This window comes from Lagopus muta, chromosome 12 (assembly GCF_023343835.1).
Source record: "Lagopus muta isolate bLagMut1 chromosome 12, bLagMut1 primary, whole genome shotgun sequence".
Classification (NCBI taxonomy): Eukaryota; Metazoa; Chordata; class Aves; order Galliformes; family Phasianidae; genus Lagopus; species Lagopus muta.
Window position 1 is genome coordinate 1,038,894 of NC_064444.1, and position 27,116 is coordinate 1,066,009.

Sequence of the window (27,116 nt, forward strand, 5' to 3'; positions counted from 1 at the left end):
GCAGAGGATTTCTCCTTTTAATCTCACCCCCCCACGCTGCCCCAGACGAGGGACACTGGAGATGCTACGTGCCCCCAGCACCGCTGTGGTTACACCATGGCTGACACCTGCTGAAGGCAGCCCGGGGGCACAGCAAACACGTCTCCTCCAGGGAGCAAATTGACACAGCACCGGAGCAGGAAAAGTGGCTTTCTGGCTCCCGGCACCCGCTATGGCAGCACCACGATTTTCTTTTCCAGCACCTGCGGAGGGAAGAGGACGCTCCTCATGGCCGTGTCCAGCTCCTCCAGTGCCAGCTGGGCGTGCAGCACGGCCGCACCGTCGGGCTCAGCTGCCACCACGTGCTTCAGCAGGCGGTACAGGTCCCGCAGCACGTCCTGCAGCACCTGGGGGGAGCGGGCAGCAGTCAGAACCCGCCGGGGCCTCCTCAGCACCCGGGGTGAGCCCCAAACACAGTGCATGGCGTGTCCCGGCAGGTGCCCCATCCACCTGGCCAGCACCGGGACACGGCCCCGCCGCACTGCTGATTCACAGCCCTCCCCTCCCGTGACTCAGTTTCCCCACATGCAGGCAGCACTGCATGATCTCCCCAGGCCCCTAGATCCTTGTGAGGCTGCGGGACACGGGTGCAAGCTGGGCAGCCCCGGCAGCAAACCCTGTGGACACAGCAGTCGAGGACAGCCACCAGACTGCAGCACCAAGCCCTGGGAGGGAGCAGCACCCTCAGCCCCTCCATAGGATGAGGCCCCGTGAGCAGCCCCAGTGACAGCATGGGGCACAGAGTCACTGCCTGCACAGGGACACAGCAGGAAGCAGAGCTGCAGGGGATTCCAATTGGGAACCAGCTGCTTCCTTCCTAGGAACTGAGTCCCAACACACTCATTGCTGGGAAGGAGGGAGGAAGGCAACGATGACCTTAGGAAACCTGGTCCTTTCCAGGTCAAAGTATCCATCACCAGGGCTCCAAGGGCAACTTCCCAGAGCTTCTCAGGATATTGTTTGTCATCATGGCCCCTCTGCCCCAGGAAGGAGGATGATGTGCTGGTTACTCTTCAGTGGTTGAGCACAAGGACATGGACACTGGCACCAAGCACCCATAGGCAGCACCTGGGAGAGGTTCTGAGGCAGTTGGTTTGCTGAGACAAGCAGACGTGGGCTCAGGAGGAGCCATGAGTGGAAGATGTTGTGTGTGGTTTGGGGAAGATGAAGCAAATCAAGACTGTGACACAAAAACATCACTGTGCCACACGCCTGTGTCCTTACTGCCTCCAACTTGGGTCCTGCAATCGGAGGGGCTATCAGAGTCCCCAACCCACTCGTGCCCCATGGTGGATGTGCTGCGTGTCTGCACTGGCAGAATAATGCACCAGGGACTGGTGTGCCCCCAAATGGCTGCACGCTGATCCTGAGCTGCCCTTGCCTCTCCCAGTGTGCTCCTCTGCTCGCACCTTCTACAGGGAGGGTGAGAATGGAGGGAATAGATGAAAAGGGCAGTTTTGGTGCAAAGAAACAGAAACAATTGCAATTAGGACCTAGAAGGGCTTTGCCCAACTGGGCTCTTCCTGATACTGGCTGTGCTGGTGCTGAGAGCACTGTTTATAAGAGGATGAGTTGGTGCACCCGGCCCAGCCCTTTCCAGGCTGTTCCCACCAGGAACACGGTACACGCTGCTGCTCACACCAGAATCAGCAATAACACAGGCAGAGAGCCTGCAGCTGTTCAGGTAATTATAGCTCAGTTAATTTTCTCCTAACTCACTGCAGCTGCTCCACACACTGCTGCCAGGAAACTGGGAGGCACTGTGGAGCAGGAGGGGGCCCTCAGGGTGAGCACAGCCACCACCAGCACGGGGACATGTTGAGGTGGTGCTGGATGCAACAGCCCCTAAGAGTAGGGGAGCACCTCCAGCTTGAGGGGAACTGCCTGGAAGAGAAAGTTCCCCCACATGCACACCCAGCCCCGTCCCTGCTGCCCTCCTTGTCACTGGGGTGGGGGACACTCCTGAGGGGCACCATGCAGTGGGAAGGGACCCACCTCGGTTGCCTTCTTGCTGAGCCCCCGCAGCAGCAGCACCACCACATGCACAGCTGCTCTCCGCACCTCCGCCTCAGGGTCTGTCTTGGCGATGGCCGTCAAACAGGAGGACACCTGTGAGGATGGCACAGGGAGATCAGCACAAGCACACAGGGTGACCTGGTGGGGACAATGCGTGGCTCTGGTACTCGGCTTGTGGCCCGAGTCTGGTGGATGGGGATGGAAAAACCCTCCCAGCACCTCCATCCTTCAGCAACACTGCTCTGGATGCACTGCAGATCTGTCGCTGGGCAGCAGCATCACACTAAGAATTGGGGCAGTTTGCTCGGGGCTGGGACAGGCTCTGCTTATGGTCAGTGGCAGCAGAACAAAGCAGTGGTGAGCCACACACTCAGGATGGGATTTCATCATCAGTAGTGAAGCACAGAGACTTTTCCTGAGCCCAGAAGAGGATGCAGCCCTGCGTTCTTCTCCTTCCAGCTGCAGAGCTGCAGGCAAGCCGTCTGCCTCACTGCAACAGTGCAGAGCACTGAAACAGGGGGATGGACTTCTGCAGTAAAAATCAAAACTGCTGCAAGTCCTGCAGAGCGTCTGGCATTATGAGTGCCAGGGTGAGCAGTCCAGCTGATGCTGGCACTGTGCTGGCTGTCAGCTGTCACCCTGAGCACAGCAGCAGGTGAGGAGGCAGCGCCGGTCCCTCTGCAAAGCTCACCCACGTCAGAGGGCACCGAGCCCAGCAGGACTGCAGCGTGCTCCCAGGTGACACGCAGTGTCCTTAAAAGCCCGCACGGAAACCCTGCTGCCCAGGGGCTGTGCTGCCCTCAAAGCACTGAGCCCCACTGCCTGGGGGGCACTGAGCACCCGCTTCTGCCAGGGGCTGAGTGTAGTGCGGACATCTTTGAGAGCTTTAAGAAAAAGCGGAGTTGAAAGAACCTCATCAAACAGCCAGTGACAGGAGGGAGAATTAGCAGAGTGAGTGCATTCCTGAAATAGCTGCATGCGTGGTGCATTGGCATCTCATCAGATGCTGTCATTACCCAACTGATGCGCGAGCAGCAAGAGGGAACCCAGGGAAAAAAGCCAGAGCTCAGTGCCGGTGCTTTGCCTTCCCTCCAGCCCCACACACTGGCTCTGCTGCTGAGCCCTCATGGCAGCTGCTGGGCACAGGGCGCAGCTCTCAAGATGCACAGATGCAGACTGGCTCCACTCGAGCCCTGCAGCACACCTCACCCCATGGCACCTCTCTTAGCAAGGGCTGGGAGCCGCTGCCATTGCACTCCTGTGGGCACAGAGCTCTCCCCATCAGTAGTGAGGAATAATGAGGCTTCATTAAAGTGGAGGAGGTGCCTCTGGCAGGTACAAAGCATGCCTTGAGGACTGTAGTGAGATGGCTATGGGAGGAGCAGAAACTGCTGTGTTTCCTTGGGGCTGTCTATCATTTCCCATCACAAGGGACATTTTAAACTATTTATAAAGCTTTCAGTGCTAGAATTTCCCAAGCTTTGCTTCAGAATGAATGACTTTCACACTCTAATAGCAGCAAACATCATTCACTTCCTCTCCCACAGTAAGCAGTGAACAAAACCGTGCTGCCGTGCCCCCAGCAATGACCCTGCCAGCAGCTGACAAACCACCCTCATTAACATCCCCCAGCAGGATGCCCCTAGGGCTGACAGGGCTTCAGTGCTGCCCCCAGCCTCTGTCCTCACTAGACCTCAGGCTGCACCCAGCCCAGATGGAGCATCTCTGTCCCAAGGCAGTGGGAAGAGGGAAGTGACAGAGGCTGCTGGAGAGGGAGCTGATACCTCGTGGACGACAGAACCCAGCTGGAAGCCGAGTCTCTGGCACAGCTCCCCCAGGTTGGAGAGGCTGCTGGCACGCAGCGTGCTGTCCGGGTTCCGCGCTCCCCGCAGGAAGGCATGGATCAGGGGCTCCCGGTGCTTGATGACCAAATCCCCTGCAAGAGAGAGCAGAACTGTGGGTCATGGCAATGCCAGATGGCGCAGTGTTTAGACCGCAAGGAGATGCAAGAGCCCCATCCTGCACTAGAGCTCACTCCCAGCACTGCTCAGAGCAGCGCCAGCCCCTTGGCTCCCAGGGCAGCAGCTCTGCATTGCACAGAACGGGTGGATGCAACATCCAGAGCAATGCTTCTGCCCAGCAGAATTGTGCTCAGGACTTGCTGCAGACAAACCCCTAACGGTGACCTTCTGTGCTGCTGGGGACTCACAGATCATTGTCTGGGGCTGCTCAGGGCATCACAAACTCCCTCAGTCTGCTGTTGAGCCTTTCAAATAGGTGACATGCTACAAATAAACAAAAATGGAGTGTGAAGGCCCAAATTCTCACATCATTCAGTGCGCAGAGCCCACACCCAATTAGCACATGCAGACACCAGGAGGTGTGAGCCAGCTAATTAGGAACACCGAGCGTGCAGCCAGTGATCTGCATGCACAATTTCCCAGTGCAGAAAGATGCTTGGAACAGCAGCCCGACATGCTCCCAAATGCGAGGGCACCTTCCTGCAAGAGCAGTTCCCATTGAGCAGGGACTGCTTTGATAAGGATTAACCCGAGGTGGTATTTGGGATAAATGAGAAAGCAATGCTCTGCACATGGGGATAACCTATGCTTATGGCTACGCTGCCTTGATGCCCCCAGTCCTTGGGAGCCATCAACACCACGCAGGCACCACTCCAGTAGCACAGCAGACAGCAGCAGACAGGGATGGGGACAGAGGGACGTATGGCGGTCCCCAGGCACAAGGCAGCAGGAAAGCTCTGAATCATCACACTGCCAGAAAGCAAAGCACTTCTGGAAACACCAGATAAATTCTCCATCTCAAACACTTGAAGCTTTGCAACAAAAACAACTCGGTGCAATTTGTTCTATAAATACACAGGCGTGCCAGGACACAGCGCAGCCCACAGCAAAGGCGCCGCTGCAGGGAGGAGAGCCCCGCAGTGCCGCACCGGCCGCCCGCCGCCAGCGCTTCAGGCTGTGCCACGGCCCGTGCCCACGCTCAGTGCCCGAGAGGAGGCTGCTCGGGGCCGTGCTGGCACTGCTAGGCCCTGGCACAAAGGGCTGGGGCTGTGCTGGGGACGGCAACGCAGAAGTGCTCCTGCACCGGCCGCGCCAAGGCTCAGCCTTGCCACGCACACACCCCAAGCGCACCCCTCACCCTGCCCTCCCTGGGGGGCCTTGGCTGTGGGCTGTGCGGCCCTCTGTCCGATCCTCCTCACACCTCCACACCTGAGATCCTGGCTGGGATCCTGGCTGAGCTCTCTGTACCTGCCAGCATAGCTCCCGCCCTGCTGGTAGGTGAGGAGGCATCTTTAAAGGATAAAGTATCTTTGAAGGATCCAAACGAGCTATGAGTGGAATAAAACCCTGACACACTGCAGCACAATTATGTTATTATCTTAAAAGAAAGGGCCCTTTGCCAATTGCTGCTCATGCCTAGAGCCAAGAGATGGCTCCGTAGCGAGGAGGGAGGATGGAGGAGCTGCTGGCAGAAATGAGACAAGCCAGGAATTGTGATACTTTCTGCTCTATCAGCCCTCCCCTGCACTGCGCAGATGTACACAGATGTTTCCCCATCTGGCACAGCTGCTGGCTTAATGCATGGCTAAGCTCAATGCACCTTGAGCACAACCAAAGCCAGGAGGCATTGGGCTGGAAGTGCAGGTTGCTGTCACTCAGAGAGCACAGCAGCACATGCCCTGTCCAGTTCCACCATCACATTTCAAACCCACACCACCTCAGCACATGGCAACAGTTCCTCACATGGGAAGATTTCTCTTCCTTTTTTATTGCAGCAGGACTCCAGGGCATACAGTCACTGTTCTGCCTGAACAAGCCACTGCTGTCCCGTGCAGCCATGCTGGGCAAGGCAGTGTGCATCACGCTGTGTGCTTTGAGAACGGAAGCCAGTAGGGGATACCTGAGGTGGGGGAGCAGAGCAGGGAGGGCTCAGGGCACAGCACAGAGATTTGTTGTGGTCTCAGAGTCCTGGAGAGGAGCATCTCCTCACGGTGTGACCGTTATGGATAACAACAGACTGGACTGATCCGCATGGAGGCTGGGCAGGTTGTGCCTTGCCCCTACATTCCCAGGAAGAAAGGTGGCACAGAGCTGCCACCATGCTGGCAGATACCAGTGGGAATGGTGTGAGGACTGGCTGCCAAGCTGGGAGCTGGCTGTGGCCCCAGTGTTGGCTACACTCCTCTTCAGCACGAGCAGGATCAGACCTTGACAGGAAGGCATGTGGGACCAGGAGAGCTCAACTCATCCCCTGTATGACAGGGCTGTCGGCAGCCCCACAGCAGCAGGGACAGCAGCTTCCTCCTTCCCTTCGTGTCCTGGGAACACCAACAGCCTGCTCTCATCAGCCTTGTCTCCACCAGTGAAGCACAAGGCGTTTTAGGACATGTCCCAACAACAGCTGCCAGGAAGGCCTCATCCAGCTTTCATCCTTCAGCCCTACATGTCCAGGCGCTTCCCAGCGTCCTCCGATCCCGGCGTCGGCTGCTGAGGGTGAGGGGGAACGGCTGTGGGATCTGCACCCCCGCTCCTGCCCTTGGGGTTCAGCTGGGAAGCTCCCAGAGCCGGGGCAGGATCCCAGCTCCTGTCAGGCCATGTCCCCCAGGCAGGGCGAAGCCTGGGAGGCCCCAGGGACTGGCTCCATCTGCCCCATACGCGGGCGGATGGGGTTTTCCAAGGAATTCCAGGCCTTTGTGCAACACACCAAAGCCTTGGACTCATTTTCCCAGTGGTGCTCCCCAGATTGCTCCTCTGCCCCCATTACTGCATGGGTCCCTCCAGCCTCACCATGCCCACAGTGGGTTCAGCCCCATTTGCTAATACCCTCCACAGTCCTGAGTGATACCACACACAGCAAGAACCCATAGTCTGACACAGCCTGGGCTTTATCTCGCCTTTATCTTCAAAATGCCCCAGTCCAACCCTGCACCCACTTCTAGACAACAAAAAGCTCTATGTGCTTTAGGTGGGGGAAGCACAGGAGAGCAGCACCCGGCAGCACCCTGCAAGAGCTTTGCAATGTCCCAGTGGGAGAAGAGAGCAGCCAAGGACTCACCCAGCGCCCGAGTGACACGCATCAGCACCTCGCCCAGCTTCATCCTGGTCACAGCAGCTGTGCTGTCCTCTGTGCCCTGGACAGGATGCCCATAGCGGGCCAGCAGGATGGGCAGGATCTGCTCTGGGTACTCACTGGACAGCAAGGCAGCACCTGGAAGTCAAAGGGATTGGGAAAGATGGTCCAGGGTTGAGCAGGAAGATGGCACGCATACGGGTGGTACTGTACACTGCACGCGTGGCCAGGTACCTGCAACATGTACTGGTCTCCTGCCTCCACTGCAACAGGAATGGCTAATGTAGGCTGGTAGCCACAGCTGACCAAGCAGAACCCTGGCAGCAGCTCCCACTGTGGCTCTGCATAATGGTGAGCACCAACCCATGCTGCCACCAGGCCCAGCCCCGTGGCCAGGCCAGTACCAGAGCTCCTGAGCAGGCAGGAAGGAGGAAAAACACAGGATTTCACTCTCAAAAAGGCACAGACCCAAAATCCATTATAGGTGAGACAGTGATGGCCAGGGAAGGGGTGAAGCGTTCCAAAAAAGGCAGGAAGCCAAGCAGTGCCTGTGTGCTGTGTGAGCCCAGGTGACAGCCTGCTCCTCAGGGATGCCACTCCTGGGCAGAGGCAGCAGCTGCACTGGGGCTGCACAATGCTCCAGATGATAAAACCAAACTGATGGGGCTAGGATGGAGGGAACCAGTGTGGGATGGGCTCCACTGCCCCTCTGGCTCCCAAGATGTGCTTTGGGAGATGCGAAGGATGTCTTGGCACATCTCAGGCTCCTTGCAGGAATCCCTCCTGCATAACCAGGGGAACGACCCCCAGGTCTCTCACTGCTTGCTCAGCATTGCTGGGTTTTGGCCTGCAGGTATGCCCAGGCTGAACATGAATTCTGCACAGATGAGCACGCTGTACCCTGCCAGCTGAGCAAAGCGTATCACGTAGCCCCCTCTGCACAAAGCCAAACCACCAAGAGTCTAGCGTGGAATGAGCTGGATGCCAAATTGAAAGATACATAACAGTTGGCAGCAGGTGTCCACTAATTACTGCTGGTTAATATTCATTGACCCAGTGTCTACATAACAAGCCAGACATCACTGGCTGCAAGACACTGCCACAGCAAGCACCGGGCTGGGCATGCTTCTGGGCACCACTTGGCTGTGACTCCTGGAGCCCAGTCTGGCCTCTGCCCTCTCCTCCTGTGCAGCCCAGAGGCTGGCTTTGTGCTGAGCTCCTCCAGTACTGAGGCTCCTGCATGCAGGCACTTTTATGGCCACGGCACTGGGATAGGGAAAGGCAGCTGCTCTCCAGGGAAACACGAATGGCAGAATTTGACCGTGCCAAAAACTGAGTCAGAGCGAGGGCTAAGAGCGAGCCCGGATCCAGCTCTCCTGCCCTCCAGGAACCTTCACCTCCAACCCAGTTCCCCAGTTATCACAAAGCACTCAGCACGAGTTACCACCCACAAGCCCAGGCACATCCAGAGGGGCAGCGACCTCTCCTCCAGCATCAACCACGCGTGCACCCAGTGCCGTGGTTCCCATCTGTGCCACTGCAGCATCCAGCTCCCAGCAGCAGCACTGTGTGCCCAGAGCCGAGCCCTGCAGGCACAGCGGGAGCCCTGAGCAGCACTGGTGCCTCTCCTGCTGCCCTCTGGCCCCACGTGTGGCACAGCGAGGCACGGCAGAGCACAGCACAGCACGGTGCAGGTGCCAGCACAGCACGCAGTGTGAGTCACCACCACAGGGAACTGCGTCAGGGTTAATCACAGCCATAGCCAGGCTGTGAAACACAGAGGCAGCTGCACACCATATATTAATCACTTAGGGAATATTTCAGCCTTCATTTCTATTTCACCTGCAGGGCAAGGACAAACCCATCGCACTCAAGACCATACAGGCATGGAGAGGAAAGTATATTGATAAGATCGCTTTCCAACTAGGTTTGAAGGTTACGTACAAGTGCAGCGGAGATGCAGGGGCAGTGCACCCTCTTCCTGTCTCCAGCTCCCTTAGCCTCAGTGAGCTGCCTGCCCACCAGCTCTGCCTGCCCCCAGGGGAAACCCGGCCCTGCAAACAGTTTCCTCTCCCATTTCAGCCATGCCAAGCTTGTAGTTTGCTTCACAGGGGTCTCCCAAGGCTCTGGTTACATTCATGGAACAACTTCTCTTCAAATTACCTCTGCTACTTCACATACACACAAGAGACAGCAATTTGAAACAGCAGCCCATTGCACAGACACCTAAACCACGTCTGGGTTTGGAAGCTCCTGCATGCAAATCACTGCAGTCAGCCTGGTGCCACCGCATCAGAACAGCAGGACAGGGAATAGCTGAACGATGAGCAGGCCAAGTCCCAAGGGTCTGCAGGGAAAGCAGCAGGGCTGGGGGCCCAGCAGAAGGGGAGCCCCAGGCATGCAGAGCTGGGCTGTGTCCTTCCAGCTTCCTTCTCCAAGCCTCTGCTACCATGCAGCTTAGGCTCTAAAAGAGCCGCAGTGCAATGCCAGCACCAAGTATTCCCAGCCCCCAGTTCCTGCCTGCATAGATTAGGTGCCAGAAGCACAGACCCAGTGCAGGGACAGTGCTCAGCTCCTGCTTGTCCTCAGCTGGAGGACACCCCGAGCAGTAAAACAGTGCAGGGCACCCTCACCTCTGCACTTACAGCTCCACTGAGGATGCACACTTGTGGTCTGTGCACATTAGCAGTTAAACCAGGCAGTAAATTAACTAATTACCCATTGACGAAGCACAAGGAGAGCTCCAACTAGACAAGGCCAAGGAGACGGCACTCACCAGCTTCAGGAAATAGGAGCCGAGCCCAAGCTCCAGCTGTCCCACTCCTAGTGACACTGCAGGTCCCTGGGAATATGTGGCACAGGGGGCATTGCTCCTAAGCTCCCAGCCCAGCCATGCAGCACTGCCATACAGACCACGGCTGTTGCAGCAGGTCAGCTAAACATGCAGGAGCATCACTGCTGCCTGCTCAGGGCACGGCACTTAGAGGGGCATAGCAGCACCACCTGCTACTGGTCTTGAGGCTGCAGGCATGAAAAAAGGTGGCTGTGCCTCCTGGCATCACGACCTTTGCAGGGAAACAGGAGGAAGGAAGCAGGGGCTGGCACAGACAGGTTGGCATTTGCTTCCCCCACATCTGTTCAACCTCCCCTACAACCAGGTGTCTTCCAGGGAACGGCTCCCAAGCAGGTTAGAAATCTCAGGAGTGGTTACTTAAGTCTTTGTCACCGTTCCCCCCGGCAGGCCTATTTCCACAGCACCAAGATAGAGGAGGGCTATGGCTCGAGCACCACAGCTCACTCACTGCTTCCCCGCCCCTTCACGGCGGGAAACTTCAACCTTCTGCTTCAGGAAGAGCTCAGCCACAGTCTCAGTGGGGTGAGACTGAAGCCACAACACCTCCAAAGGCCACGTTCCCCCTGCTCCAAAAACTCATCTGTTAGTGATGTTGGTGACGCTCCCACCACCAAGACATCCCAGCTCAGAAAAGCCATGGCAAGGGGCTGTAGCAGGCTCAAAGCCCTGAGTGCAGCGCAGTGCCGCCGCTTGGCTTGGCTCCTACGCAGCCCTCCTTGGTGCTACCACCCCCAAGCCCCTCGGTGGGCTCTTCTCCAGCCTGTGCCCTTGTAGCAGTGCCCAGGGACCCTGCACAGCCCAACCACTCTACCACACAAAACACAGCACCACGTACAGATGTGGCACTGCCACTTGCACACAGTGCTGTCACTCCACACTGCTACACAGCTGCCCTCCCCCAGGTCATGAGTTGCTCACCTTGAATGGCAGAAAGGTACACAAAGGAGTCCTCATGCTGCAGGTTTTCTAGGAAAACCTGTAAAAAATCAAGGAACAGATTTGTTACCAGCAGTCTGGAGCCCTGCGGCACTGGCACTGACACGAGGTGGGCACTGACACGAGGTGGGCACTGACACGAGGTGGGCACTGACACGAGGTGGGCACTGCCAGATGTTCTGCCCCACAAGCTTCACCACGCACCCCATGATTTTGTCACAGGGGATGGTGATGGTGTGGAGATCCTGTACCTGGAGGATTTTCTCTTGAATCTGGAGTGCCTCTGGGTCCCGCTGCATTATCAGGCTGGAAAGACTGCGCAGAGCAGCTGCCCGGACAGGAACTTGGGGGTCATAGGCTGACAGAAGCAGCTCATGGAGCTGAGCTGGGGCCGAGCTCTCAGCACTTGGAGCTGCAGCAGGACCCACAGCAGAAGGCTCCCCATGCACAGTCTGCTCTTCACTCTCCCTGGGAGCTGAGGGGTGGCCGCAGCTGTGGCCGTGCTGTGGCAGTGCCCCAGCAGCCCCTGGGCTTTGGCAGGGGGCTGTGCAGGCTTCTGTCCTGCCTGGCCCCAGCTTCTTCCCCAGCACACTCTCAGCTGCAGTGTCAACCGTCTCAGTGGAGAAGGCGCCATGAGTGCAGATGGTGATGCGTAGGTCTGCAGCCAGCTCCTGGATGACGGGGTCAGGATGAGTGCAGGACACCTCTTCCAGCAAGGGCACCAGTCGCTTCAGGACGGCAAAGTCACTTGATTTCAGCTGCAGAGAAGGGAAAAGCAGCATTGGCACCATTGCAACAAGGGGCTCATGCTGGCACGGGGATGTTCCCTTGTGATGCTAGCGAGGGGTGAGCTGTGGGCAGGAGATGCACTCTGGGGTTAAATCTGTCGTGAGACTTTGGCAGGGGGAACTGTAAGGTGCTGATGGCCTCTTAGCAGCCCTGCAGAAGAACAGAGCTGCTGAACATTGAGGGCTGCCCCATCCCAAGTTCTGGTCACTGGAGCATCACATCTCAGGGTGCACAGCAGGGAATGGCTGGATCTGTTGCACTGCCCTAGCTAGATGAGCCTGCAAAGTGAAATCCCAGGTTAGCAGCAAACGTATCGATTGCAGCACCCTCCCTCTCCGATACCACCTCAATAGGCTCATTGTACAGAGCTCCAACAATGCAGACTTCACTGTTGGGAAATAAAACACTCTGTGCACTACAAAGTAACATGGTAGCTTTCTGGGTTGAGAACGAACAGCATGTCAAGGGAGAAGGTGAGAAAGCAGCAGGCAGGGCAGGCATTGCAGGAGCTCCCAAGGACGCCTCCTTGTCCCTGCACCAAGCAGCATCCCAAACGCTGGGAGCCACAAGCTCTCCACAAAGATAGGTGCTTGGCCCTGATGCTAAGCCCAGGGCTGGCACAGCATCAGATCCAGGCACTGATCACTCTGCTCATCCCACAGCACTCTTGCTGCCCTGCCAAGGCTGCGATCCCCTGAAGGAAGCGGCACGCAGGTGGTTGGAACGTGCCAGGCAGCCCGGCGGGGTTTGCTGGCACAGCACACAGCCCTGGGGGCTGGGGAGAAGTTCCTGCCCTAACCTGGATTTAGGATTTAATTGCTAGATCCCAGGAGGAAAAGCTGGGCTGCTAAGGCCTGAAAAGCAAAGCTTTACCAGAGGTTTCATGGGAGCATTTGGATGATTGTGTAAGGGAAAAAAAAAAAGCAACAACAAAAAAAAAACACCCACTTGGCCATTCAAAAACAAACAGCTTTGCAGCCACTCCTGCTGCTTCCAGCACCAGCTGCCCTGGGAAACCTTTTTCATTCAATTTGCTGGCCAAGTTAAGTTGCTTCCATTAAGAAGAGAGAGCAGGGCCTGGCCTGGGAGGGGGCCCATTAAGGCTGCGCCGGGACCACCAGCGAGGTGGGGGCTGCCTGGACCAGGACCAGCTCCAGGCTTTGCATTTCTGCAGCCAGACCAATAGAGTACGGGGGTGCCGGGGGGGCCTCAAAAGCCTCAGGCAAACCCTCCAGCCCCACGCTGAGCACCCAATTTAGCCCCAGGGCTGCACATGAAAATGCAACGCTAGGGGCCAGGCAAAGGCAAGGCCCCAGGCCAGCACCCGATGGGTGGCTTTGCACCTCCTTTTCCTGCACATCAATTGCCACAATATGCTCGTTAATTACACGAGAACTGCCGTTTGCTCTTGCTCTAATTGAAGGACACTGCTTGTTCTTCCCTTGTTTGTGAACACGCCATCCTTTTTAATTAAATGTCCCTTTTTCCAATTCCAGGAATGTTGCTAATAAGACAATAAATCATCTTCTTCCATTAATGTCTGAATTTTCCTTTGGGCAAGCCCAGGGATAAAGCAGCTGACTGTTCAGTGAAGTAAATATGACGACTTTGCAGTGCTAATGAACATTACCACTCTGCAGTGCTGTTTGACTGACACTGTGAAACTCACAGCTTTGACAGAGGATTTTCCAGACTGGTGCAGCCCACATGCAGAAGTTCACCGTGCAAAGGCAGAGCACACAGATGTGTAGGGATGCAAAAGATGATAACATAAGGAGGCTGTGATGGCGGGGCTCTAACAGAACATTCTAGGAAGCAGATTTCGGATGATCGATGAATTGACCAACATTTTGTGACCCATGAGCATAGCTCTGCAGAGCTTTTCTGTGCCTCTTTTTGCACTGAAACAGCACTATGTCCGGGACCCTGCAGCCAGTGGCACACGAAGATGACAGGACAGGCCTCATCCTCCAAGCACACAGAGCCTGCAGGCACACTTGCAGGGTGCACGAGGTTCCACCTCCCCAGCCTTGCTGGAAGCACACAGCTTTTGTCTGCTTTCTCATAAGGAACACACGGCATTGTAAAGAGAGCTGGGTTAAATGAATAAAGCAAATAGTAGGAAGTGGCTCGTGAATGCCAGCAAGACCCAAAGCAGCACAAGCGTGTGCAGGCAGGCTGGTGCTTCCGAAAGAGATAACAAGGACCATAAAGAGTGTGGCAAGGATCCCAGGGCTCACGCCAGCTGCGCTCTGAGTGACCTGCTGGGGAGGGACCCTTGGCTGTGCTCCCAGGAAACAGACAATGCGTGTACATGAACACACCAGTATTCAGGAAACCCAAACCTAACCCAGTGTGTGTCACCTCCATCAGTACCAAACTGTGCCTGAACCCAGGGCTTGCCCCACATCCGCTCACCTGCATGGCTCCGCTGAGCATGGCGGCCACCAGCCCCATGGCCATGCTCAGGGTCTGTGCCTCCACTGCTGTGCCGTGGCCCCGGGCCAGGCTGATGCACGCCCGCTGAAGTGTGACAGCCACGAACTCCTCCACCTGCCAATGGATGGGAAAACGGTTAGGGAGAAAGGAGGTGGCCTCAGCAGTTCCACTGCTGCTTCCTCAGCTCCAGCAAGGAGCTGCTGTAATGCCAGCCCCACCAGGGAGCCCTAGAGATCTGGGGGACAGCCAGGGTCTAGGTGAAGTCTATCTGCACCAGGAATGCAGCATGCTGGGGCTCTGCTGGTGGATGTGTTTGAGTTCCTAAACCACTGCCATTCCCCAAACCCAGACAGCAGCACAGCCCTGCCTCTCGCCCTCTAAACCAGCAGATGAAATTCACAGGGAGCAGCACCACAGCAGCCAGGCTGAGAGCTCTTCTCCTCTCCCTACACAGCCCTCCCTTGAAGGGAGGAAACCAGTATTTGTGAAACATGAGACCTAAAATCCAACGCTACCATCCATTTCCTGAGCCATAGCAAACAAAGCTGAAGCAGAAAGGTGCTGACAGCCTAGCCCATAAACAGTCACAGCTGACTGGCTGCCACAGGGCTGGATGCCTCTGCCCAAACTGGGAAAACAAGGCTGTGGAAGATGCTGGGGAGCAAAACGAGGCTAACAGGGAGCAAAGGGGATAGAGACAAGTAGGGGGAAATATGAGAGGCCCCTACAAGATCGTGCTAGAGAAAAGTTTGAGTTCTGCAGACTGCAAACAGCGACCCCAATTTGTTGGCTTAAAGGGGTGGGGGGGGGGGGGGTGTCACACTTGGTGATTTTCTCACAGTATTTTCTCTCCAAGCCAGTGATGATCTCACTTGGCTGACTTTGGCCTTCTCAGCACTTGGCACCAAGATCTTTGATCCCACAGGCTTCCTGCATTTCTAATGGAGCTTGAAATTAATACTTTTCCTTTGTCTGCTCCGGGTGAACTTGTTGACTGCAACGGGAGCCGGCTGCTCATTCATGGTGGGAAAAGCATGGATTAGTGGTCACTACTGCTTAACACACTTGTTGCAAAATGAGAGGAACCCTTTGGAGTAGCTCCTCCTTTAGAAACAAAGCAAGAGAGCAACAAGGCACTGCTACAGCAGCTCCCCATGTTACCAGCCTCCTGCCAGCGCAGCAGGCACCGTGGGTAAAACACATTCCTCATCAGCAGGGCTCAAAGAGCTGACCAATGCCATCTTCATTACATGTCCCCTATTGCAGCAGAGAGTAGGAGGTTGGCTCTGAGGGTCTGCAGGTAAGGCACAGGTACGTCCTGGACTAAGAGGACCAAGAAATGTGCTGTTAAACAGCAAGAATGCAGAGCAAAAACGCATTAGTGACTGCTCTCATAAAACAGTAACACACAAACTGAACGAATTGCAACTACACTCAATTGCAAAGAGAGCAATGTCACATACAAGTAGTCCATCAGCAGTGATTGACACCAATAATTAAAGAAACACTACCATCTAGAAAGGAAAAATAAAAGCTTGAAAGATGAAACACTGGGTGACGTTTCTGTCTCGTGCAGGAGGAGACATGCTGCATCACCAGCAGCCACCAAGGAAATAAAATCAAATCAACCTCATCAAACCCAACTGTGAGGGGGAAAATATAGAATAAATGTGCAGCTGAGGAGGTCCACAGCTGCCTCCAATCTCCATCCCTGGGCTCAGGCCCCACATGGAGAGATCCTACTTGCTCCCACTCTGTTCTACACAAACACATGCTGCAAAGCAGCTGCAGCAAGAACAAAACCCCCTAAGGAACCATGTACTGCAGAAAATGCTTAAGAACACAGCTATGCAGCTGCCTGTTTGAACCTGAGGGACTGGTCCTTGAAATATGACCCCTGGTGTTTACTTGCAGGTTGAAGTATAATGGCTTTTTTGTCTGCACTTTCTTTTCTTGGGTTGTTTCTTTTTACACCAGACATGCTGGACCCAGAAACTCAGCGAAACCCTCTCCCATTTCCCACTCCCAAGTTTTGACTTGGACAGCAGAGCTGAATGTGCTCAGGTCTGTGGGTTAAGGAGGGCGCAGGCACACTGCTGGTGCTCAGGCTGAGCTGGATGCTGCAGCGACCACCGCTGTCACTGCTGTGCCACCGCAGGGCACAGCATGAGAAATGCCACTGTTCCAAAAAGAAAACTGAGAAAAACTGTGCAAGAAGTGACCTGCTCTGCTTCAGGAAGTCATAGGTAACCAGTGTAATCAGATCATTGAGTTTAAAAAGAACTGGATGAGGAAGTTAAACATGCAAAGCAGCTGGTTAAGCATTGCCCTGGTGAGCAACAAAGCCCTGGCAGCCAGGTGCAGGACAAGAATCTCCTTCAGTGCCACTGCAGCGTGGGCTGGGGGGTGACAAAACACCACGTGCTAACAATTCTTTGAACTCACAGTAATTAATACATTTTGCAGCTACTTGTTCAGGAAGACATCTACAAGAGCATGACCATGGTTATACCAGCCTTGACAGTAGGGCACCCCACTCAGTACAGGTGCTCAACAGCAGAAACCAGAGCAGCCTACATGCTGACAAGGGAGAGGGGACACGATATGATGGCTGTACCATGCTGCACACCCAGAGCCTCAGTGCTCTTGCCAGGTTGGGGCACAGCTACAGCAACAGCTAGAGGTTGTTGCAGAGATGTGCCAAAAGAACTGGCACCACTGCATGGATGCACAGCAAGCACTCGCTGGAAAAGTCCGCCTGGTGCAGATGTCTTCAAGCTTTGCTAAATGTTGGGAAGTGAATTTTGCTCAAAAAAATATGAAAAATTGGAGTTTTGATGACTTACTCTCTTGGTTTTCAAAACACAGCCATAAAGACATCTGCTGGCTGCTCCCTCCTACATCTGCAGCTCTCCCCCCTCCCTGTTGATACAGCACAGGTTGGAGTCTTGTTCAGATACTCACAACTGACTCAATAAACTGCTTTTCCTGGGGACATTCTAGTTTTCTCCTGCTGTTTCTTAGCAATTATGTACCTAAACCCAGGGGCACAGACAGCAGTGCCATGCTCCCCCAGGGCTTCACCATCACCCACCTGAGCAATGTTGGTGAACACAGTGTCCGAGACGCTCTCGCACAGTGCAGCCACGAGCTGGAGGACCAGCAGCTTCCTCCTCTGCTCAGCACTGTGCTGCTCCAGCTCCAGGAGGCTACGTCCAGCCATGGCATCACAGCTTGCCACTGCTTCATCCTCTGCAGCCACATTTCTCAACGCCTGATGGGAAGAGGCAAAGGAAGGTTGGACACTGCAAACCACCTCCAGGTGCATCACAGCCTCTGCTACCTGTCCCAGGGAAACCACCCCAGGGATGCTCCCCTAGCAAAGCTCTCACCTTCAGGCAGTGGATGAAAAAGTCTCCAGCCAGGCCGCTCTGCTGGCAGTGAGACAGCAGCTCCACTAAACTCTCCACATGGCACTGCTCCGAGGAAACCTTCTGGTAAAGGGCCTCGTCTTCATCACTGAAATAGATTTCTACTCTTGTGAAAGCCAGTAACGGCACAAGCTGAGTTTGTTGTGTCCCCAGTCACAGGAGGCAGAGAGAATAAGTCTCAGACACCACCCAAGGGGCACCCTGTAGGCCACATCACCCTCAGCACCTTTCCATGGACAGCCCCTGGGTTTTGGGGCACAACCAGAAAGTGAGTGCCTGGAAGCAGCAAACCCAACTGCTGCTGCTGAGTTCATTTGGTCTGCATGATCAAGCACTCAGCTTATTAATTAACCTACATTCATTCAAAGAATAACATTAAGAGAAACCATCCTATTCTAGCGCTAGTTAATTCATGCAGCGCTCATAGCAGACACAGTCAGGACAGACAGAGGCATAGCCATTAAGAAATAATTTTAAATTATATTCAGTTTAAACAGTGCAAATCCCAAGGCAGACCTACTAATTCAGGTCAGGAAAAGATTGAAATGCAACCAGAATGAGCACATTTCTATGGGGTTTTGTTACACTCGTAGTGAAATGAGTGCCTGCAGCTGCTGACATACCCATGCAGCAGACATTGCTGGCAGGAGCTGTGTGCTCCATGTGTACTGCTTCTCTGTGCTCACATGTGCCACATGACATTGCTGCCTCTCTTTGAAGTGAACATCATGCTGCTCAGCAGTCCTCAGTTGCATAGCTGGAGTCTAATGGCTGTCGTTTATTCACCACATGGCCACGCTCTGACTCTACATGCAGAGGCCACCTGCCAGAGCAGGAGGGGGTCTGGTTCCTAGCTCAGGTACTCTGGCATCACCGAGTCCTTGCTGTGACAGTGCCAACTGCAACTGAGGAATTCCACCAGCTCCAGGCAGACACGGTTGGCCACAGGCAGACCCTGCCTGGAAGTGGAATGGGCATCTGCAGAGTGCTGGGACTGATACTGTATGTCCTCCACCCAGAAACCCAACAGCCCAGTCCTGGGACTTGGAGAGGCACACAGCGAGTGCGTGCTAACACTCAAGATAGTGCTGTGCTCTGCACTGCGCAACCACTGAGCTGGTGCATACAGCCCACCCACCCACTGGGGGAACGAGACCAGTGAGGACAGCACTGCCAGCCTCACATCCCCAAAAAAAGGCCCCAGGTGCTGGGTGACGCAGGGCTCTGACCCCTGCACTCACATGCCCCTGCAGCCCTCACCTGACGGGCTCCTCCGCCACGATGGCCGCACCGCCCTCGCTGCCCACGCGGAAGCGGCACTGCGGGTGCAGGCGGTGCACGCTGCTGGCCAACCCCACGCAGCCCTCCAGCACCCACAGTGAAGTCTGCCTCTCTGACTTCTCCAGGAACCACAGCAGCACCTCCTGGCACGGGGAGCTGCAGGGACAGACACAGAGCAATGGTGACCTTCTGCCGCCCGCTGCAGCCCTCCCTGCAGCGCGCAGCAGCACTGCAATGTGACAGTGTGTGGAAGGACAAAGAGAAAAGCGTGAATGCTCTGCAGTGAGCACAGACCCTCCTTGGGATGCTCTGGCAGGAGAGCTCTGCCTAGCTGAAAGCATTTGCTTCCATTTAGGAGGAGCTCGGCGGTACATTCTGTCATTCTAGTATTCACAGATGGAAGAATGTAGGCCCTCCAAGATTTCAGCCCAGCCAAGCAGAGAGCACTCTGTCTGAACAGCGTGTTTGTACAAGGACAGCCACTCACACGCAGCCTCAGTATGCTGTGCGCGATGCTTCATGCCAATCTGACAAAGCACAGAGCTGTCAGCCATGCCAAGAAAGAGGAAGGAGACGGGGAGCACTGTAAGGTGGCACAGAAACCCCTGCCAAGTGAAGATGCAGGTTAATGAGATTGAATAGCAGTGCTGTGCCAGGGGTCTGGAAACTTGAACGCTTCCAGGCAGCTGTGGTTTTTATCACCCCTGCCAAATTCCTGTGTAAAGAGAGAAGCTAACAGTGACTGTGCTCACCCAGCAGCAGCATTCACTTGGCTTGTTCTGAGAACTTGCCACAGCACTCACTACTCTTTGAAGTGATTAATGAAGTCTTTAATAATAGCACAGACCTTATAGGGGAAACCTCCAGTACCCACGTGCCGGTACCACCAAGGCATCAATGTAAACCCACCAGGAGCATAGGTACTAGAATGGCCCAAAGCAAAGCAGCCCAGGAAAAGCCTGGGAGAACAGGGAGAGGACAGCCAGCACCTGGTGACCACTATCATTCCCACCACAACTGACATATGTAATGTTCATCATCATACATCAGTCGTGGGGGAGCTGGGCACAGTGCAAGAGACAGCTGCCAAGAGGCAGGTCCCACATGCACTGGAAAAAATGATCCCATCTAGCAAAAAGATGATCTTTTACTTTCTAATCCACCCCCACAGAACCCTCCAACACCCAGCCTAGTCCTGGCATTACCAGCCCTGGCCTGGGGTTGTGCTGCCCTTGCTGCACGCTGCAGTGAGGTGAGCAGGGCTCCCGCAGGGCACGCCTGCCCAAACACCTGGCCTTCGGGGAGGACAAAAGTGAAGACAAGAACTGACTCCCTGGGCACAGTAAGGTCACGCACCATGCCTAGGCCTGTGGTTACTGCCTGCTTTTAATAAGCTTTTCAGGGTAAGAAAATTGGTCTCCACTTCTATACGTGTCCATATAGAGCATGTACTCTAGGGCCAGGCGGTAAAGAAACAAAACCCCAAAGAAGCTGTGCACAACCCTCCCTTACCGTAAGTATGACACATTCTGCTTGGCAAAGGAATAGAGGGAGAAAACCACTCCCAGGACTGACTGCAAGGATCTCAGAAGCAAGCTGGAGCTGTCATTCCCAACCACGTATACCTATGGAGAGAAGGGCACACAGAGTGTCAAACACTTGAGTGGAACAGAGGGATGCCAAGGGAGAACAGAAGGTACATCTGACACGAGAGAGCACGGCACAGTGTTTACAGCCTCCACCCTTTCAGCCCATTCTCCCTGATTATGTATATCCTGCATTAAAAGCAGCCTTCAGCACCATCTTTCTCCCAGCATTTGCTTAAACACAGCAGGGCTCCAAGCTGCAGGAACACTGCAGCAAACTCAGGAAAGCTGCTGCTTAGGGGTCAGGTCATAAGCTATAGAGAGATGCAATGGACACCTTTGAGTCAGCAGATCTTAAGGAAACTGCACTCAGAGCCAAATCCCAAATACAAAAATCAGTCTCTAGTAGGAGCTGAGGTGTGCTGAACTGATCAAACTTAGAGGAGGCAGCAGGACCACATTCCTGCCCTCTGCCTCAAGCAGTGCCTTCCTGAACTACTGGAAGCACCCTCAGCCCACTGTTACCACAGCACTGCACACAGGTCCTGCTGCTGCCCACAGAGCAGTAAAAAACAGCCTCTTCTCATTCTCCATATGACATTCAGCTCAGAAGATGCTGTCCCTGTAACAGAGCAATCCCCACACCTCCCATCAGCTGGAGACACAGCAAGAGGGCTCTGGCCCACCAGAGGCACTGTGACAGCCCAGGTACAGCACTAGGAAAGACATTGTCTTGATAATTCTTGGCCTGCTGCACTGAAGCAAACCAATGTTTTGCCTTCTCTAATCCCCATGGAGCCACTCTTCCTAACCAGAACCTTTTGTACACAAAGGCTCCCTGATGAAGCCTAAAGGATGGTTTCCCACTCCGCATCAAATGACATTTGCTAGGGAAGAAACCCCCACAAATGGCAGGCTGGATCTTCCATCACTAATCTCACCGCTGTCAGGCCTAAAGCACTATGCCATTAAGCAGGGATCCACCCCAAACTCCAAAAGCATTCTCATTGTGAGCAGCAGCCACAGAGCAGCCCTCCAGACTGGTCTCTGCCTGCCAGCTAGTTGCAACAGATCATTAGTACACAAAATACTACAACAATCACACAGCATTTAAGAGCTTAGGCTGCCTAGGGGCATGCCAGTAAGTCAGTCACCCCCTTCTTGAATTCCTGGGCTTGAGATGTCCTTCTCTGCTGGAAAGCGTTCAGCCGCTGCCAGGCAGCACAGTACTGGTGACACTGATGGGAGAAGGAGGCACCAGTAGAGGTTTTGGAAGAGGTCCTCATCGAACAGCCCTGGTCTTTCACGGGACACCACCTCTCCCTCCAACACCAGAGCTCAGATCTGTGCTGCTGAGCATAGCGCTGCAAGGGGCCCCTTCTACATGGACAGGAAAATTTTCCAGTTGGGAACAGATCAGTGCCACAGAGGTGGAGATGCTCCCTACTAAAATCATCAAGGGCAATAATCCTAATTATCCTTGCTGGAAGGAGCTACAGGTGTTACACATACACTGCCCAGCCCATAAGACATGGAAGGTGATCTGTTACCAATGAAATCAGACTGCAACTAGCCTTTCAGCAACAAGGCCCACCTTTCTGTCAATTCTGCTGCGCCCTCCCCATGCCCCAGAACCTGATTAGAGCCCAAGCACCAGGCAGACAGCTGCCAAGCTCCAACAGCCCATCGTGCTGCACAGAGCAGCACTGAGGCCAGACCACTACCCCCAGTCTCGGTCCTGTCCATGAGCAGCTCCCAACAGATCAACAAATGAGGCTGCAGGACACCCAGCAGCTGCTGACGGATTACACACCCACAGGTTTTAAAATTAACATCACGCACACAGAAAACACATGTCATGAGGTCAGGCTCAGAGAGGTCCCTGCAAAGCAGGCTGCTCGTTTTTCCTTACTTAACCCTCATCACTTCACCTCGCTCAGTGGGAGGAGATGCACTGTAATTCCCTGAGCCACCAGACGTACCAGCAGGAGACAGAGCGCTGAGGACCCCCAGTGGGCACCAGCTGTGATGTCCTGCACGGATCTGGGACACCTGAGGATGTCAGGCTCTGACGCTGATAGGACAGACACGTTGGTTTTGCCAGGGACTGACTGCAACACGTGCCAGGCCAGCGGCACTCCCAGCCAGCTCCTGTGTCTCACTGCCTGTTCAGATATTGCTGATCCACAATCATATCCCGAGGCCTGATGCTGTTCTGACAGAACACTCGGGCACAGCCATCCTACTGGAAACAGTATAACCTAGCAAGGCTCAGGTCCTGCTGCAGCTCAAAGAGGATAAGATCATGGCAACATCGCGGGGACTGCTGGCCTCCAGCCCATCACCCCAACTCCTTCCTTCCTTTCACTGACACACCAGAAAGATGCTGGGGGAAAAGAAAAATAAAACAACCAACCAGTGAGAGCTCACTGCTACTTCACAGAAGTCAGGGTGAGAATGCTTGGAAGCAGCACCTCTGGTATTCACCAAGAAGCTGCAGTCCCTCCAGTGCAGAACTTCATTCAAAGTTATTCTGCACAACTCCAGGCCTTGCTTCAGCACCATCACTGCCTGAGCTGCTCGTTTTGCTGTGGCCTAACACACACCCTCAACAGCTCAGGAAGTCACCAGCCAGCTCCTTCCTAGAGCAGCGTTCTCATCTCCCCAAAGATCAGATCACAGACTCTACCTTGAACACATCTTCCACACAGCTGCTGAGTTCTGCCTCTGTCACCAGCACTGTCCCAGCTGACAAATCTTCCTCTGCTATTTCTGAAACAAAGAGGAGAAAAATAAGCACCTTCACGTACTGCAGAGTCTTTAACAAAACGTCAGCCCCTTGATGCCCTGTACCAAAAAGCCCACAGATAATCCTCTTGTTTACTCTCCATGAGGGAAAAGCACGGGAAAAAATAAGCCCTGTTAGCTGTGCTAAATATCACTGTGCTGTTGTAAACTCTGCAAGGTTACAATCAAATCAAAACAGACCAAAAAATCCTGATGGATTATTCCTTAGAGAACTGCTTGGCCAGTGTGGGGAACTGATGGCTTCCATCCAGAAGACCAGAACGACACTGCCAGAATGGAAGAGGCTCTCAGAGAGATGGAAGAAGCCCCACTGTTTGACCTTACACTAACATGAGTTAAGTGCTAGTGAATATGGTGCACACAGCCACCTAAACATATCCATAACCAACAGACCTGGGCTTGGACCCTCAGTAGCCAAGTCACCAACACGTGAAAGAATTCTGACGGAAAAACAAAGACCAGTGGAAAGAGAAATCCGATCCTTCTCTGTTCCAGGGCTCAACTTGTCCTCTCGCCAGCTGTTACCTGCTGCGTTCGAGCAGCGGAGAAGTGGTGTCAGCAGAGGCTGGAGCAAATGCTTCTCTGCCAGCTGAGGGTGCTCTTTCACCATGGTGAGCAGTGTCGTGGTGGCCACTCTCTGGAACTGCCGCGCTGTCAGTTTGTCCTGGATGTGCAGTAAGTCCAGAATCTGAAAGGAAAGCCCGCAGTACCAGAACAAAACTTAGCAGTTGATTCCATGCAGCTAATGGCAGAGACTGAGGAGCCCCTGCAGTGCTGCTTTACTGGACACTGGGCGCAACACTCCCCACACAGAGGAGCAGCTCTCTGTCCTATGCACAGGAGGGTGACCTGAGCCTGCACCACACCCACAGCCAAAGCTCCCCAGCAGAAAGCTCCTTGAAATGCAATGCTGAATAGCTCATGTGATCAGGCAAGGTTGCTCAGTATTTCAGTAAAACATAGAAAACTCATGAGCAGGGTAAAAACACATCCCACTGGGAGAGCAGTAGGAAAACAGCTCTGCACTGGGGCAGGCAGGCTCAAGTCAGGTGATGTTCAAGTATTGACAGCACAGATACTGTGCTGAGAGCACTCCCACTCTACTTTCACAGGCAGTCCGCATGCTGTGTGGAGAGCAGAGGGCAGCGCCTACCTGGGGGCACACGTGTTTGTAGTAATCCTCCAGGGAAAAGCACTGCTGAGGGCAGGAAGCCAGGATCTTTGCAACCGCATCACATTTTCTCCAGTCCACAGCTGCTGTTTCAGCATCAGTGCCACCTGCCCCACTCACAGAAAGACAAGATCAGCTCAGCCCGACTGCAAACAGCAGGGCCATTTTTGGCTGAAGTCAAACGTTTCTGGCCAAAAAATGGCCTTTTAGTTTTTATTAACCTCCTCAAACCATCTTTCAGGAAACACCTGGGCTGAATGAGGGAAAAGGGAAAACTACTGTCCAAGGCCTTTGACACTGGAAAACAATGTCCATAAATGTCTAGGTGTATGAGAAAGAAAACAGAGGGAGGCTGTGCTTACATAGTTCATACTGCAGGAGTTCAACAGAATAGCCACATTTAGAAGCAGAATCTGAGCATTACAGAAGCCAGTTTGGCCTAACAAAAGCATTCCCCATTTCAGTACATCCCATGGGATGAATTGTCTCAGACACATCTTTTAAGAGTCTTTTAATCTGCAACCCCAGAAATGAAGAGCAGCACCCAAGCACCCAACTCACCGCCAGTGCCCTCCATGATACCCCGAACCACAGCCTGAAGCCCATTGGGTCTCATCAGCCGTTCTGAGAGCAGCTGGCCACAAAGGCGACGCAGCCATGCTGGAGACCGAGCAAGGGCTGGCTTTGTTTCTCCCCCAGCAGGGCGACTCTGAAAGGAAACAAAGGAGCAAGCTAAAGAGTGAATTCTCTCCAGTACACATTTGTGGGCAAACCCTCACTAACAAGCAAAGCAGCCTGCATCCTGCCCCAGAGGACTTGATACCACATAGGAGCAGAGGTTGGAGAAACATTTAAAATCACTTCATCCAGGGGCACAAAGTAAATTAAGGCTTAATGAGAGAGACCAACCTTCCTGGGAGCATCCTGTCATGGAGAGCTTCCCTCCTTTAATTAAAATCTCTCAGGATCAGGCAGCAGCTCTGTCTCATTACTGACACAGGGGCTCAGGGGATGAGTCACATTCAATGTACATAAGGGGACAGAAGTGGTGAGTCCCTCCCCTTGGCTGCCCTGGCTGCAACCCAGCTAACATTGCCCATATTCTACTCCCCACTGTTAAGAGGCAGTCTCTGAAAGGGCCACAGACAGCAGCAGGAGCCAAGGCAGCAGACAGCTCTGCTTCACCAGAACTGCTGCAAACCTTCCAGGTGCAGGTGTGCCTAAACTGACCCCGCACCTTGCTATCTGCAGGTAGCAGCTTGCTGCATCCTAGCACAAGGTTGAGCAGCTGCCCCAAACAGAACAAGAGGTAACAGCCGTAAGTTGCACCAGGAGATGGTTCTGCTGCCTGGTACCTGCTTGGGGCCGCCCTGCAGGATGAGCAGCTCCCGCACGGCCAGAGGCTGATAGACACGGTCCAGAATGTGCTGCAGGGCCTCCCGGCTCTCTGCTCGCTCTGCTTCTGAAAGGCCCTGGAAAAACACAAATCCCTGAAGCGGTGAGGGCAGCCTAGCTGTGAGACTGCACCTCCACACACCCAGCACCAAGCTCCCACGTTGTACGTGCAACAGCTTTGATCTGTTCTTTCACACTGAGACACACACAGCTCACAAGCAGCTGCCAGGAGCAGCACTGCACAGGGACACTGGGCATCCCCAAACCTGACTGCTCCAGAACCACAACCCCAGGCCCGCGGGGACACACCCGCACGAAGGAGCGGAAGGACGGGGACCACCGACCTCGCAGTGCACGGCGGGGCCGTGGCCCAGCAGGCAGAGGCCGGCGAGGAGCGGGCCGAGGTGCTGAGCGAGCAGCGGGGTGCCGAGCGCGGGGTGCCGGGCCAGCTCCACCAGCGCGGCGGTGGCGGCACGGAGCCGGGCCCCTCGGGCGGCCCCCGGCGACAGTGGCGGTGCGGGGAGCCCCAGCCGCCGCCCCACGCCCGGCGGCAGGTACGGGGCCAGCCCCAGCCCCACCGCGGCCCGCAGCGCCCGCCGCACCGCCTGGCCCTGCGCCGCGCTCAGCGTATCGGCGGCAGGCGGCGGGGCGGCCCCGGGAGCGGACGCGGGGGCGACGGGGGCGGCGGACAGCGCCTCGAGCCGTTCCTTCAGACACAGCAGCAGCGCCAGCACCGCGCACGCCGCAGCCCACGCCGGCTCGGCCTCGTCCTCCGCCCCGGCTGCCAGCGCGGGGGCCCGACCCAGCACAGCGGCCCGCAAGCCGCGCAGCGCGGCCCAGCCGGGCTCCCCCCCGCAGCCGCTCCTCCAACGCCGCCGCGTTGTCGCGCAGCGCCTCCAGCCGCAGGGAAACGCCGTCCGGCCCAGGCCCCGCGGGCCGCCCCAGCAGCAGCTCCAGGGCCTCCACTACCCGGCTCGGCTCCACCGCCGAGCCGCTGCCACCACCACCCGCCATCTTAGAACCGACGCCGAGGGGCGGGGCGCGGCCTGCCGCCGCCATCTTGGGGAGGTCGGGCGGGGGGGCGGGACTATGCCGCACGCCGCCATCTTGGAGGGCAAACGGGAGGGAGAGAGGCGTCGCCTGCCGCCATCTTGGGCAGGTCTGGGTGGGTGGCGCCATCTTGGGTCCAGGCTGCGCCCTGCTATCCACGTGCGGGCTTCCCCGGCGCGGGTACCGCCACTGCTCGTGGTTTGCTGCGGAGAAGCAGGTTGGGCACGGGA

General features: G+C 55.3%; 1 protein-coding gene across 1 annotated transcript; it reads right to left on the reverse strand.

Annotated features, from left to right (window-relative positions):
• Positions 1–26,986, reverse strand: TANGO6 (transport and golgi organization 6 homolog). The gene is given in 19 exon segments (XM_048958772.1): positions 1–386; positions 2,035–2,148; positions 3,840–3,991; positions 7,132–7,284; positions 10,919–10,976; positions 11,188–11,694; positions 14,144–14,278; positions 17,259–17,438; positions 17,557–17,683; positions 18,856–19,032; positions 20,389–20,501; positions 23,152–23,234; positions 23,796–23,958; positions 24,424–24,548; positions 25,003–25,150; positions 25,797–25,913; positions 26,181–26,687; positions 26,689–26,952; positions 26,954–26,986. Coding segments are annotated over 19 exon segments (3,333 nt in total). The 3' UTR covers positions 1–209.
• Positions 26,987–27,116: the final 130 nt, after the last annotated feature.